The sequence below is a fragment of the Aspergillus puulaauensis genome, chromosome 1 (assembly GCF_016861865.1).
Source record: "Aspergillus puulaauensis MK2 DNA, chromosome 1, nearly complete sequence".
In the NCBI taxonomy this organism is placed as follows: domain Eukaryota; kingdom Fungi; phylum Ascomycota; class Eurotiomycetes; order Eurotiales; family Aspergillaceae; genus Aspergillus; species Aspergillus puulaauensis.
The window spans coordinates 3,488,899-3,504,197 of record NC_054857.1 but is presented as its reverse complement, the minus strand read 5'-3'; the positions used below and the strand labels follow the sequence as shown (position 1 = coordinate 3,504,197).

At 49.9% G+C, this 15,299-nt stretch overlaps 4 protein-coding genes across 4 annotated transcripts; all 4 read left to right on the top strand.

Annotated features, from left to right (window-relative positions):
* Nucleotides 1-363: 363 nt before the first annotated feature.
* Nucleotides 364-5,999, top strand: APUU_11377A (nucleoporin; the record flags this gene model as incomplete). Its single annotated transcript, XM_041697460.1, has 4 exons — nucleotides 364-431; nucleotides 490-1,426; nucleotides 1,477-4,575; nucleotides 4,635-5,999. 4 exons carry the CDS (start codon nucleotides 364-366, stop codon nucleotides 5,997-5,999), a joined length of 5,469 nt encoding a protein of 1,822 aa, XP_041550743.1.
* An 803-nt stretch (nucleotides 6,000-6,802) lies between these two features.
* Nucleotides 6,803-8,685, top strand: APUU_11376A (acyl--CoA ligase; the record flags this gene model as incomplete). Its single annotated transcript, XM_041697459.1, has 4 exons — nucleotides 6,803-7,863; nucleotides 7,938-8,226; nucleotides 8,296-8,399; nucleotides 8,457-8,685. The coding sequence occupies 4 exons, from the start codon at nucleotides 6,803-6,805 to the stop codon at nucleotides 8,683-8,685; spliced, it is 1,683 nt and encodes a 560-aa protein (XP_041550742.1).
* Nucleotides 8,686-11,886: 3,201 nt separating this feature from the next.
* Nucleotides 11,887-12,567, top strand: APUU_11375A (uncharacterized protein; the record flags this gene model as incomplete). Its single annotated transcript, XM_041697458.1, has 1 exon — nucleotides 11,887-12,567. The coding sequence occupies one exon, from the start codon at nucleotides 11,887-11,889 to the stop codon at nucleotides 12,565-12,567; it is 681 nt and encodes a 226-aa protein (XP_041550741.1).
* A 692-nt stretch (nucleotides 12,568-13,259) lies between these two features.
* APUU_11374A (uncharacterized protein) lies at nucleotides 13,260-14,406 on the top strand (the record flags this gene model as incomplete). The annotated part of the gene is made up of 2 exons (XM_041697457.1): nucleotides 13,260-13,418; nucleotides 13,540-14,406. 2 exons carry the CDS (start codon nucleotides 13,260-13,262, stop codon nucleotides 14,404-14,406), a joined length of 1,026 nt encoding a protein of 341 aa, XP_041550740.1.
* Between the last annotated feature and the right edge of the window lie 893 nt (nucleotides 14,407-15,299).

Sequence of the window (15,299 nt, the reverse complement as noted above, 5' to 3'; positions counted from 1 at the left end):
CCTGCTCACTCACCTCGCTTGACAACACACCGTCTGTGTAACAACTGCTCTGATGTTGTCCTTGAGTCACTTCCTGCGCGCCGCCACTAGTGCTGGAGAGATCATCCGATCGATTTCCTAAAGTGATCATTTCGTCAAACGGCACAAAATTTGTGCTCACCGCCTAGACACTAAACCCGGATAGGCATTCATTGTTGACCTCAAGCCAACCCAAAAAGTGCTCCTTCGGCATCAGCTTCTGGTCCAGCTCCAGTTTAAAGCGCTTTCGCTCTGTGTCGCGGTTCCTAACATACGGGAATTTCCCGAGCTGCATCGTTTCATTCTATCAATTTTTCCAACTATAATGATATAGCTGTGTCGCCAATGGCTCCCGTCCCGGAAGCCTATTTCCCGTCCCTGGACAAGTGCTTTTCCGGGGACGTTCAGCTTTTGTACGAGCTCGTTCGGTTCAATCTCAATCCATAACTGCTGACTTTTCCCTTCTCTCAGATCCTGGAAGAGAGCTTTCCTCTACACCTGTGATCCGGATAGCTTCCCCGACGATACTCAAGTTCTTGACTCGTTTTTGTCGCACCCAGATAGCATTCAACTCCTTCTAAATCGCGATACGGTCTTTCCTTCACGGTCTGCTAAGACGAAATCGGATTTCGATACAAAAACTGCAGCAATACATGCGGAGACAAATGCGCAGGCTTCGTACGATTTGAAAGAAATCAAAGCGGATGCTCTTTGGCTGAGTGGAAAAGCTGGGATCGATGAGGTCAATGCGCTTCGGATCGCAGTCTTGGAATGGCAAACACGACCCTCTACGCGCCTTTTGGGCCAATTTTCTGACGAAGAAACCATCAGCTTGAAGGGGGCGGCCGGGGTCGATACTTTCCGCGTGTCACTCGCAGGACCCAGTTTCGCTGAGATTTTCAGCACGAGACCAGGCGAAGGAAACAACGCCGCCGAATTTGTCGCCGAGAAAAACAGGCGTCTACGTCTCCAAGAGCTTTATCTGTCGGAAAGATGCCATGCCATCAAGACAGCCCGCAAGCTTCTCGCGTTGTTTTTGGATAGCGACCATCTGGATAGCGCACCTCAACAACAATCAGGAAGCCCCACTGGCTTAGGGAAATTAGGTGCATCCATATTCAGCGACAAAGTCAGGGGGAGAACTTGGTACAGCTTCGCTGGAGAGTCCATCAAAGCTGTGAAGGCACGCCTTTCAGCCCTCGAAGGTGCTGGCGGTTGGCTGGGTGCTGCCGAGAGCAGCGAGGATATTGAGAACTCATGGAGGACAACCCTTGTGGAAGAAGTATTACATATACTCCAGGGCTTGTTTATGCAGCTTCAGACTTCCACGGAAATCCCTCCTGCGGACTTGTTAATGTCTTGGCTCCGTCTAATGGCTGACTATGCCTTCCTCGAATCCCTTCAAGCTGTGCGTATTACCCTTATCCGCTCCTTGCGGAGTATGCTGACTCTAGAAAGCCCTGTGAAAACCCTATTGAACTACTTCTACCGCTACAGGGCTTTGTGTGTCTGATCACCCTGACATTTTTAAAACTCCCTCTCTCGATCCCTGCCATTATCGAAAAGGGTGAGGGCCAAGATGCGTCCACTAAACCACCTTACTTCCTATCAAAAGACGACATCGGTCAGATCAACGAAATATTCACCACCGTGGGACTTGAGTCAAAGACTGCGAGTCCGGCTGCATTTTCATGGGGTATGGTTTTGCATACAATGGGGGAGCTAGCTCTCAATGATAAAGAGACCCGAGAAATGGAACAGTTTCACAGCGCCGTGGATTCTTTCCAATCAAATACGCCGCACTCACACAGTGGTCGTGCCACTGAAATTTCACTTTACGAAGAACTACTCGAAGTTGCTCGCACCCCACGGTATACTATCGATGATTCGGTCACCCTTCTCACCTCAGATGCAATCAAAAATATTGTGTTCGACACCATTGTCTCCCTGCCACAAAAGATTGGGTCGACATCGGCTGTCGATGACATTGTGACGAACCAATGGACACGCACCGCGCTGCTAGATCTCGTTCGATCTATGATAATTTTCATGGATTATTCTCCGGAAATCGTGGAGTCTGTCCTGGGTATCCTCAATGGGCCAGCCGCAGACTCATCTTGGCCTCTGGCCATGTCGCCAGGCTCGCCCAGCGATCCACGGGTGATTTTCATGAAGGACGAGCGCCTCATGAGCAACATCTTCCTAGTAGCGCGCTCGCGCTTTCCATATGAGACGGTACCGTTTTTGAAGCTATGCCGTGCTCTCCTCAGCCCCGAACTGGTTAATGAGGAAGGCTTTCCTCAGATTTTAAGCGAGTTGGAAAACATGGAGTCATTCACGCAGATTGTTCCAGACCATTTCCAAGGCTATGAAACCATTCGGGAGGATGAAGACGCCAATTTTGTGAGCCTCCTTGAGCCACTTCCCATGATTGAGTCCAATCTGCGGAGGCTATCCCAAAACCAGCAAATAGCCAGCAATGCTCTCATTGTCACCGGCTCATCAGAACTTCCTTCATCAACAGTAGGCCAGGTAGTTTCCGAGTCCAGACCTGCAGTTGTGATGTGGCAACATCGCTATTCCTGCTTAAGCTACCTAGGAAGCTGGCTCGAGGAATGGAACGAAAATGGCGGGTTCTCGGAAGGCTTTGGGGATGACTGTGTTGCGGAAACCATATGGTTGTTTACAGATCTTATCCTCGCAACAACGAATAACCAGGCACTCAACAATGATGGCTCTGCTGCAAAGAGTATTTTGGAAATGGCTAGCGATGGTCTCTCTCGCCAAAGCGACATCGTTTCTCTTGTGTTTGACATATTTGAGCGCAACTTACAAAACGTCGGCGCTAGGACTGGTTCGGAAGGCGTGGTTGACTCGACAATAGCTTGCCTGCACTTTGTCCGTGCCCTTATCGCAGTTCTACCAAGCAGGGTATGGCCTCTGCTCTCTCGGAGCTGTCTACTTGGGGCAGATGGCAAAGGCGGTATGATGACTGCGATTATATCCGCTACAGAGGTAACGTCGGGAGAATACCCATTCCTAATGGCCTCTGTGCGTCTATTCCAAGCCGTTGTTGATGATGCAATGTCTCGTGCTGTTTTAAGGCGATGTCCCACTGGCAAACCAGGTGTCGTGTCAGACTGGACTTCCGGGGTGCCATCACATATCATGAGAGCCATATTGCTAAACTTTGTTCGAACAATGGTCGAGGTGTTTAGCAGTAACGGTAATTGGAGGTTCAATTCCCCCGAGCGGAAGTTTGAGATGAACACCGCAATTGCGAAAACGCTGGAAAGAATTCTCCATTATGCGTTTGGTACAAACCATGCTGCCAACAACAGATTGGATTCAAAAATCACAGGCGTCTTTTCATCTTCGGCCACATACATCTTAGACGTCCTCCGACCAACCTCTGCAGCAGATTTGCCCTTCAACCCTATTCTCCGGCTAATAATTGACGGGCTTCAAACCCCTCCCACATTATATCTTCGTTTCTTGACATTGCTAGAGAAACAAGTTGTCTCAACGTTGGAACTCTCAGCAAGACTGCTGCAGGCAGCTCAGCTCATCGATCAGTCACCATCGTTGCTAGAGGATCAGCTTTTCAAAGCCACGCCAGTCCTTGTGAAGCTATATGCGCTCCATGGCCCTTATCAACTTCCCACCCTTTCACTATTGAACACGTTGGTCACTAGCGCTGCATTAGACTCCAGTAACGAGCCACCGTCTTTAGTCGGGCACTTGGGGGCCGATACCTCCTGTCTTTTCCTTGATGTTTTGTCCCGATTCGATAAGCCTCTTAGTGACCCGACCCTACAGTTATCTGTATGGCGTTTACTGTCGACTCTGATCAGCAAACGGCAACAGTGGCTTGCAGTCTATATCCTTACAGGCTCTTCTCCCCGCCAATCACTAAAGAAAACAGATGCTCAAAATAACTCCGCAATGAGGGGCACCCCCTTCTTACAAATGGCACTCGACCAAATTTCGGAGATAGAGCAGATTCCGGCCCAGGTAGCTCTGGCACTTCTCGACTTCGTTTCCAACGCTCAGGAGCACTGGCCATGGGCAACTCCAGAACTAAGGAAGCATGCCAAATTCTTCCCTAGTCTCGTGAATTATGTGTCTAAGCTGGATATATCGTCTCTTCCTAGTGTTGAACAAATTTTCGCCACCCAAATCGCGGCTGTTGTTGCCGACCTTTGTGCTGTCTATCTACACTCCGCCAAAGAAGCACAGGACCGGAATTTCTATAAAACCTTGTTTCCACTCGTATCCTGGTACGCAAAGGACGCTGTTGAAGTCTCTGGGTATAATGCGTCCTTACACGCCAATCTCAAGAGGAATTTTGAGAACAGATACCCAGGATGCAAACTTGACGACTTTAAGAGGACATCGCTACGGCCCCGCAGTTTAGGGCGAGAATATTACTACGATATCCGCCTGGGTAAAAAGCTCCTTTCTTATGATTTTGCGTGGAAAGGGTCAAAAAATCAGGGATTTTCCGAAGAATTTGAGCGCGCCAACCTCAACCTCTCTCTCATTGAAGCGCAAGTGGTATGTTTTAGCCGCCCCGCAGTAACTAAATGAGATGGCTAACAGCTCCCCATCTGCAGAACCTCCTCCACAGTTGGAAGTTTTTCGCAGTTGAACACTGTGCAGACTTCATCTCAGAACATGAAATCCAGAAGTCGATGGCTGCCGTCGTCAAGAGCTGCCTGGAAACCAACACCAACGGAGTCCCACAAGAGGCCATTTTTGAAAGGATACAACAAACTAGGGTTGATTTTGCCCAAAATCTACTACAGCGCCTCGTGGAGAAACAAGCGAAGGGTGCTGAATTTTTCAGCCTCCTTCAGGTGGTCTGGGAATCATTAAGAAGTCGTCGACCCACATATGAAGACGCATTAATCAATGACGATTCTGAATACTACCGGTCGCTTCTAAACGCGCTTTTCCTGGCCCTACAGTTTCACCTTGACGGCAAGTCGAGAGCAGCACCGGAAGCCCTAAGCAAGAAAGCAGAGTTATCCTCGGATCTGGGAATCGTCGCTGAGATAGTGAAGGTCGTGGTGGCACAAGGGTTCAGGTCGCTAACTTCTTACCTTCATGATCAACCAGAAAAGTGCCTTCCGAAAGACTTTGCCGTTATAACTGCAATCCTGCAAAGCTCGCTACAGGTTAAGAACGTCGATCGCCTATACGAGCACATTGTATACTACATCGCCGACAACGACACAGTACGGCACGCCACATCATTATTCTCGTGGGCAGATCAGCTGGCCGTTGCAGGTGACCCCGTCTATGGAGAGCTCAGTATCTCCTTCCTCGCCAAATTATCCACCATACCCATGTTGGCAGAGCACCTCGCCGTGGAGGTTGTGCTAGCTCAACTCTCCACTTCCCGCTTAACAAATGCTCTTCGACAGCCCAAAGGATTCGGTCCATTTGACCCCGTTCCGAGAATATACTCTATCTGGACCGGCGGCATCCTCCCTTTGTGTCTGAATCTTCTTTACCACGTCATCCGCACGGCACCCGAAGTCGCCGCCTTCCTGAACCAGTTTGAAGGACAGCTCACACGGGCGGCGGGGTCGTTTGCCTCTGCACGCACCACAATCTCATCGTCGGCGGTAGCAGCGCACCGAATTAGCTTGAGCATGGCCTCGGAAGCCTACTCTCTCGCTCTTATTTCGTATATTCTGGGCCGTCTCCGCGAAGCAGGGTCCAGCATTGGCGTCGATGCGCAAGCAATCCAGGAACTGAACTGGGATAAAGCACAAGTCAAAGAAGACATTGAGGAATTAATCGAACGGCGCCCCAATCTCCGGACACGGATTGTCGCGACGAACGATAAGGAGGCTGAACTGGCGCGCCAGAAGCCGGTGAATGCAACATCTGGGGCGGAAAATCAGTTGGAGGAGAGGATTGTCAGCGAACTCAAGGCGACTCTTGTTTGCATAGGAGGGGACGAGTCGTGATTCATGTGAAATAATGGATACTTTTCCGGCATTGGTGGCGTATGTATGCAATTTTTCAGTATACCTCGCACCACCGTAGTTTAGTTGAATCTATGTGCATCTAACGTTACATACAAGTGATCTTCATCCCATCGTCAACTGTATAGGAGATATTGACCAAAAGACTGTATATCGTAACAGAGACAGCCAAGTCGCCATTTACCCAGCCAATCCGAGTGCAGCCCCATCAACAAAGGAACCGCCAGCAATCACTTCCATCTCCGAACCGGATATTGCATCTCCCCCTCCCTCGATGATGCTTCCTCGGCCAGCGATCAGTTGGCCCTCGGGATCGCCACCAACCACGCCCGCTGATTGGCTGCCGGCGTCCAATAACCGATACGAAAGGCGGGGAGCTGTTGGCTCATTGTCTCCTGAACCTTGACAGACCAGTTTGCGCCAGCCAAGCGAGGTGGATTCCTGCCCCCTCAGTGACCATTCTGAGGCCGTCATGCGCTGAACAACGGCTGTCTATGGGCTTGGGGTGCGGGGTCTGTGGGTGTTGGTGAGTGAGTTCGGGGGGATTGCGAGCCGAGCTGGAGGCCTTGCTCGCCTTGCTGGTCCTTGCTGCTCTGCGTAGTTATTTATTGCGATTTCCTCCTTTTAGAGAGCTCGGATGCTATTATTTCTGCTCTCCCTCTGGTTTCCTTATCGGTTGCTGGTGGTGCTCAAATTAACTGCAATTCCGCCTATACGAACGGCAACACGGTCTTTACCCTCGCTCAAGATATTCTCCGCGCCGTGATAGAAGAAGAGATAGAAAAATGCCTTTCAAATCGCGCTGGCAGATCAATGTCCCGGATACGCATCTGGCGTCGCTGCTACTCACCTCCCCAACACACCCTCTGTCCAAGGAACACCGATCCTTCTCCGAAGCTGCCCGTCCAGACACGCACTATTTCACAACCCACGATTACCGACTATGGTGTCAGCGATTTGCTGCGGGGCTGCGCAAGTCCGGCCTTCAAAAGGGAGACAGGGTGCTGCTCTTCTCTGGCAATGATATCTTCTTCCCTGTAGTCTTTATGGGAATCATCATGGCGGGTGGGATCTTCACGGGTGCCAACCCTACCTATGTGGCAAGAGAACTTGCATATCAGTTGCAGGATAGCGGTGCTATATATCTGTTGTGTGCAGAGGATAGTATCGATACGGGGATCGAGGCTGCGAAATTGGCAGGGTTGAGCAAGGATAAGGTGTTTGTGTTTAACAACGCCATATATGATGGGAAGGGACAGGCCGTAAAGGGCTACCGGTACTGGGGCGAGCTGGTTGCGTCTGTTGAAGAGGGGACTGGATTCGCTTGGGATGAGCTGGATACGCCAGAGAAATCCAGCACCACTCTTGCGCTCAACTATTCCAGCGGCACAACGGGGAGGCCCAAGGGTGTCGAGATTTCACACAAGAATTACTGCGCAAACATGCTGCAGTATAACCACCTGTTCTATTTGAATCCAGATTGGAAGGAGAAATCGAAGCGGGCGCGCTGGCTATGCTTTCTTCCGATGTACCATGCAATGGCTCAGAATATTTTTATTGCCGCCGCTTTGAACCGCGGTGTCCCCGTTTATATCATGCCGAAGTTTGACTTTCTCAAAATGCTCGAGTATACGGAGAAGTACCGCATCACGGACTATATCATCGTTCCACCCGTGGTGGTGGCGCTGGCAAAACATCCCGCTGTGAAGAGTGGGAAATATGATCTGAGCAGCGTGGAAGCAATTGGTAGCGGCGCTGCGCCTTTAGGACGAGAAGTCTGCGAGGAAGTCGAAGCCCTATGGCCGCCTGGCCGGATCAATATCAAACAAGGCTGGGGGATGACAGAGTATGTGGTCACTAACTATATCTTTGAGCCTGTCATTAAAGTTGCGCTTTACTAACATAACCTTCCACCTACAGGACCACATGCTCAATTCTTGGATGGAATCCCTCCGACAAAAGCTTCTCTGCTTCAGTCGGAGAGCTGAATGCCAACTGCGAGGCGAAGATCATGGCTGAAGATGGGGTAACTGAATTAGACCTGAATCAGCGCGGCGAGCTCTGGGTCCGAGGCCAGAATATTATGAAGGGGTACTGGCGAAACCCAGAAGCAACTAAGGAAACCAAGACGGAAGACGGGTGGCTGAAGACTGGAGATATCGCGTTTGTCGACAATGAAGGGAGATTCCATGTAGTCGACCGAAAGAAGGTACGTATATACCTCCACAGCCCATTCCGCCAATCTGGAGAACAATGCCCATACTAATGCACTATATAGGAGCTCATCAAAGTGAAAGGCAACCAGGTGGCACCGGCAGAGTTAGAGGCCATTCTACTTGAGCACCCAGCAGTTGCCGATGCGGCTGTTATCGGCGTTCCAATGTATGTTATTAAACCCGACACTCAAAGTGAATTAATCAAGGGGTAACAAGAGAACAGGAACAACGATGAGGCTCCCCGAGCATATATCGTCGTGAAACCGGGGAAGAGTGCAACCGCAGAGGATATCACCACTTTCATGGAGGGCAAAGTGTCACGAATTAAGCGAATCACTGGTGGCGTTGTTTTCGTGGATTCAATCCCAAAGAATCCATCAGGAAAGATCTTGAGAAAAGCACTTCGAGAACAGGCCAAGCAGGAGATGCAAGGTCCTGTTGCGAAGCTATAAGCATCGAGGTACTGAACCAGTTGACAGAGCATTTGATATACTAGAATTATACTGTTAATATATATATACAACGTACAATTTCACTTTTTTATTAGAAGAACCTGTGGATTCCCCGCTCTGGTTGGTTTTGCTTTTTTTTTCCAGCCCAGTTACTACTATGCTGTATTAGCAGCAGTGCTATCAATCTCTGGACATGGTGTCATCGGGGTCTAGAAAGGCGATTGCTGCGAACAGCTCCTTGCTTGAGGCCCGAGGGTTGGTGTGGAATGTGGTTACAGCAACGTTACTGAGTTGTATGTACGAAGAAAAAAGAGGTTTCACGGCAGACCAGGTGATGTTGCAAGAGAGCAAGTACCTTGTGACTTGGATGTTTGGCTTGTCCAGCGCTTCTATGTTGTTTGCTACCTAGGTATCACCACTTTCCATCCATGACTTCTTAAAATGTGGGCACTGAATAGTGTTGCCTGCGATGGCCGCCACCCGCAAGTTCAGATCGACGCCTGGTGTTCCCAAGGACCAGGATCAGGCTTCGAGATATGTCTTCTTATCTTTGACTGGGAATCCCCCTACCCCATCTATTGCTAGGGTCATCGAAGGCCTCGCCGGCTTGTGGCTGTGTCCGTCTTGAACCACCATCCGCCCAAGTGGGGTACTACCTACTACGCACCTACTACGGTGTACTCCACTGGTTAGCCCCAGTAGAGCTGTCTCTGTTCAGTGTTCGGTTTACAGAAGCACTCGCACTTTGCTAGAAATCATGTCATCGTCTCGCACTCTACAGGACCCACCCAGGATCCGCTCAGCAGCCACAGCACTCGGGGCTGCACTGGCCCAATTTGCAAAATACACACTTGTCGGTGGCGGTGCACGCGTCATGCTAGGGGCTTTATGATATAGATCTCGTCGTCCTTCAAGGTCACGTCTCGGCAGCAAGACAGTTACTACGAGCCTCCACTAATTTTGAACTTGAACCTAGGATACAGCCGGTGCCAACAACGCGGACAGTCAAATCCTTACAACCCCGACTCTCTTCAAAGAGAGGTTTGATGAGACAGCTGAGGTAGTTACTCTTGAGAATGTGAAGGTTCTGAAGCCAGCATTAATCCTCAACTCTCTAAATGTCGATCGATGGTAGAGCGGCCTGTAAATCTTTACTTAATTATTTATATTTTTTTTAATAATTTTTATAATTGTAGACAAGAGGGCCACAGATCAAGAACACATACTGTTTCTTCTAGGGTACTGTGCTCAACATCCAGAGTTTCTCCCGTAGTCTGGCGAGGTGCCCAACGCAACTTCAGCATTCGTCCATCTGTGTATCCAACAATTAATACGGGAGACGGGATGCTTGGGTTCGTGCGGGATATGATCGCAACTTGGGCCGCTTTACGAGGACTTAGGCTACCGCGGGGTTCTTGGTTGTAAAGAGATCCACATAGGCCCTATGCTTGTTGTGCTAACCATGCCAAACAGACCAGGTGGGGGAACTTCGGATTTAATATTACTTATTTGAGTTGATTAGTATCTGTCAGTCATCAATGGACTCACTGGATTCGTCAGTTCATGAAAACATGAAGTAAATCTCCGAAATGATCATCGCGGCCTTGGGGAGCACTCGGCCAAGTACTCCATTATACGAGGCACAGAAACAGGGAACCGCACTGCCCAGGGTTCCAGCTGCCAAATCGTGGCACCCCGTTCATTGGCTGAGAAGAGGAGCCATTGCTTTCATTGTGTGGGAGTGGGACACAAGAGGAATTTGTAATTTTGAGATCTACCTATAGAGTTCGCCCATGATCGACAGCGTGCATTTGGGGAAACCAGGTCGTTGGGTTCCCCGACAGTGGGAGGCGAAGATCCTGGATCGTGACGGGACACTCGATACGCACCTAGTAGAATGACCAGGCAGATCTATTTCAGGTCAACGGGGCCAGCTTTGACATTGGGGCGCCTGACGGCTGCCGAACGCCCTGGGCCCTGGCGAGCTGATGTGACGTTTTTAAGGTTCTGTGATCTGTTCTACGCATGATCGCCAATGCGGGCGGAGCTGAAAGACAGATCCAACAGAGACAAGGAAGGCAGAGGGCAATCTTGCATCGAGCACGAACACGATCTTGGATAATGTGGAGGGGAGGGGAATGACACTCACTCAACACTCGGCAGAATCACGGGATTTGGGGGGGGTAACCCAATCGGGTAAAGGCCGCCGGCCACTGAGCACTGCAGCGATGGCCGTCATTGTTTTCTTCACGTCTGCCGTCTGCGCCTCGCCTCGCCTTCTCCATCAAGATACCGCCTCGTTCTTCCCGTGTTGCGATGGAGCTCTGCCGTTGCTTTGACTAACCCTGCTGATTTGCCCCAGGCGAGATCAACTTCCTTGCTTGCGATCGAGCCGCAAAGGCAGCCTTAAACCCGTCCTTGTCGAATGAGAACCCTCCAATTCGCCCTAGTGAACTAGTGGGACTTTGCCATTACGGAGAAGTCTCACCAACGGCTGACTTGGAGGTGTGGCGTATCGTCTGAACAGCTGAACCCATCTGCACCTGAATCTTCCATTTGCATTCTTGGGAATTTGGGACCCAGTGGCCCCTCCCATGGCCTTCTCGTGGGCTTGACTCGCTGCATAAGCTCTCGTGGCTGACCATATTACAGCTGGACGAGGAGGGTCCCCTCCCCTATGGGACCGAAATCATCACACATGGGTGTTACAGGTAAGCTATGGTTGGGGTCTGTAAGCGTGGCCCTGCATTGGGAGTTCCTTCTTTGTATCAGCTACAAAATGCCAGACGAGCTATTTATTATATCAAGCCTTCTCCCTCCCCCGGTTTACTCTTCTTCATCGCAGTCTGGTCTATGCATATCTAGGTCCCGGTTGATCCCAAGTTCGTGGATGCCAGCTCCGTATATCGCCCTATACCTTCCATTCATCCTCAAGTGATCTTTCGACCCTTCATTTTTTTTTTCCCCCTTCGTCTTTTGTCCGAATTCCACCTTCAGATCAAAGTCTCGACCTTCCCGTCCAAAGCTGGATTTGCATCTATAACGACTGCCCCAAGTCTATTCACCGTCAGACTGGACATTATACAGCTGTTACCAACAGACACTTTGCAATTTGCTCAGTATTGCACGTGCTGCATCTGTTGATCGATTTGAGGGTACGGGTAACCACCCTTTGGACAGAGTTGATCTATTGAAACGGCGATGCGTTGTGGGAATGACCATTCAACCATTACCGAAGACTCGAGGGATCTACTATTTGGAATAATTTACCCGGCCATTGGCATAATCTGTGTCTTCGTGCTCGTTCGACGTATCAGACATCAACAAAGGAGAAAATACGTCCTACTTGAGGGGCAAATGGATACGCCATCTGGAAAAAGTGGTGGCGAAGAGCCATCTAGTGCAACCAGCGTGGGGACCTCTTACCCTACCCATACTTCTCACGATCCTGCACCCCTCCCATCGGCTTGTGATATCCTGCAACCTCTATCTCTCTCGTCACCGCTGCCTCCGAGTGGCTACTTGGCTGCTGTCCTGAACGAGGAGCGAAGAAAGAGGGTGGAGCAACCCTATCTAGTCGAGAACGAACGCATCCAACCGATGAGTCCGCCATGCACCAACTCTGCGTCAATGGCGGTACGGACGGATTGCGATCCTCCATCCAGATTCGACGACTCTCCCACACAGGCTGATGATTCGTCTCAGGCTACTTTTGCCCCGACTAGGCGAAGTGCAGAGGATGATGATCAGGGATCTCCCAACTCTCCGGACTCATGTGAATTTCAATCTGTCCAAAAGCGCAGTCAACATGTCCAGCATTTGCGTGATGTGGATGAAGAGGGTATTCGAACATGGAGACGGTGGGTTATTGAGTACAGCTAATCCTTTTTCTTTGGTTTTTTTTTTTTTTTTTTGTAATGATTTAACGGGTTACTTTCGAGGGGATTTTCAATTTTGACCCCATTACATTCCTTGCTTTATCCAGCCATTCCTTTACTCGGATTTATTTGCCATCAGTCAGACCGTTTTTTTCGTTCTGCAAATATTTCATTTTGGGTTTTCAGCTTTGCTCTTTTGCCTTCGCCACATACCAACACAATGCGGGTCTACAAAGGCAGCAGTGTATTGTTTGTCTAGACCAGCCACGATTGATGACCCTAGATAATGACGATCCCTAGGCAATAAGCCACAGAATATGAGTTCGGTAGTTAATTCCACGATCCACCAAGTTGATCGCCTAACAATTGGTTTTAAAAAAAATACCTTGCATACAAAAAACAGCTGTGGAAACTCAATCGATATACTTTGCCCCAGGAACGCCCTGCTTAGTCATTACCCGGAGACGACAGCGGGACATTTCGATAGGCTGCAGAGGGTGGACAGACAGCCTGCAGCCAGCACCACCGCGGACTGCAGATGGGAAAACCACATGAAGTGAATGCCCAACTTCCCTCGCAGCCCCTCTTTCTCTCTCTCGCCTTCACAAAGAACCAACTTCCAGGAAGGCGAAAACCAAGATCCACCAGGAAGCCAGCTCGGTCTTTTCCGTCCTTTCAACAGCTTAGCTGCTCACGATGACCCTCACCACCTACCCAGCTACCACCGACCCCTCCGATCTCGCTGCCCTCAGCCTATCTCGCCTCGTCACTCGCCTCGAACACAACCTCCTCTCTCCAAATGCCGATCTGAAATCCCTACGCCGATCGGAGTACCAGCGGATGCGAGTGAGCGCGGTATGTCAGTCCAATGTCTAGCCCAGAATGGCAGATTCCCCGAGTCCAGCTTGCGTATGGACTTTCGATACATCTACATTCTATATTTAGTACTAAGGCCTGGTTGTTAACGTAATTCAAGAACATAGAATACGCCCGCGCAAACCTGCAAGCCCTAGAACGCAGCCTCCCACAAATCAAACCTGTTGACCGCCGCCATGAGCTCCAATCCTCTCTTTCCCGCAATCGCCAGACACTGAAGCAAGTGCAGAATGCGCTCGATGAAATTCAATCCGAGGAAGAGGTTCGCTCTTCATCTCGGGTCAATGGATTGGACAACGAGGACGACTTCGAAGAGGACGAAGACGATGCGGACTCCGAGGATCTCTTAGGGACACCTGAGGAGGGGGCCAGTACAGCTGATGAAGCTACACCGGAGGATGACGTCTCAAGACAGGCGCATGCTAGGGGTACGCCTACTGCGAAAACAACAACCACGACGGCATCGTCAGCCATCCCGCCACCCACCAGCACAATAGAAGCAAGTTCCGCGCCAACAACAACCTCGCCCGAACCGGCGCTCCGAAACAGACACCGCAACGATACCGCAACCCCGTCAATAACAGCAACAGCAACAGGATCATCTCTCCACAAACCCACACCCACTTCACCACCCCCAGAAGCAGAAACAGAAGAAGCCCTATCGACCGACCGCCTGGAACAAGAAAACCTCACCTCCTCCCTCCTCGACCTCGCCACCCAACTCAAGTCCTCGTCTCACGCATTCCAGGCGTCCCTTGAAGCCGAGAAATCAGTCCTCGCCCGCGCCGCGGAGGGTCTAGATCGCACGACAGGGAACCTCGCTTCTGCTGAGCGCAGGATGGGTATGCTGCGAAGGATGACGGAGGGGAAAGGCTGGTGGGGGAGGATGCTGCTGTATGCGTGGATCTTTGCGCTGTGGATTGTAGCCATATTGATTGTGTTTGTTGGGCCGAAGCTGAGGTTTTGAGCTATTCCTTTTTTTTCCAATTTCTTTACTCTATCGTTTTCAGTTCGGCCGCGTATTATTAGATTGATTTAGCAGAGCGATAGTATTTGATATCTTGGGCTGATATCTTGGGCGTTGCTTGCTTGCTTGCGCAACTATCTTACCTATCTACTAAGGTAGATTATAACTATAGATGGGATTATTACGACTTAACCAAGGGAGAGTGATAGTGGAAACTGAAAACGTTTGACATATAATAGACTACTATACGACCAATGACCGACCATGGACATGACACATAAGAAAACCTAAGAAAAGACATGATAATCAGTGTACCCTGCCTGGTATTTCCGCTGTGCGTAGCTGCCCTGCCGCTCACTATCCCATTCCATTGCCAAAAGACAACTGGAGAAAATCACTGAGAAAGTTCGGAGAGAAAATGGTCCAGAAAATGCGTGATGTAAGGGTTACACATGGCATCTTTCGCTTTTTGCCGAGTGCACCGAAATGAATAGATGTGGGATATCCGATTTGCAAAAAGCAGACGAAAAAAAGGGGTAAAGAGACGCAGAACGAGGGAGAGAGGGCAGCAGCCATCCCAGGCGAAAGGTGCAGCACAGCAGGCAAGCTAACCAAGGCTACCTGATGCTGTATTGGTGGAGGTGAAAATGAAATAGAAGAATCCCTGCTGTGTCATGTGGATATCGGTTAATGCTGAAACAAAGAGCTGGCTAGATATCATCTCAAGACAATTGGAAGACAAAGGAGATATGAATAGATGGGGGGGGAAAAAAAAGAGCAAAGAGAAGGAAAAGAAAAGAAAAAGAAAAAGAAAAAAAAATTATAAGTAGACAATGAAAGTCTCAACGCCAATTGAAACATCTTTCGAAGGGAACGTGCAACATGGTATGACA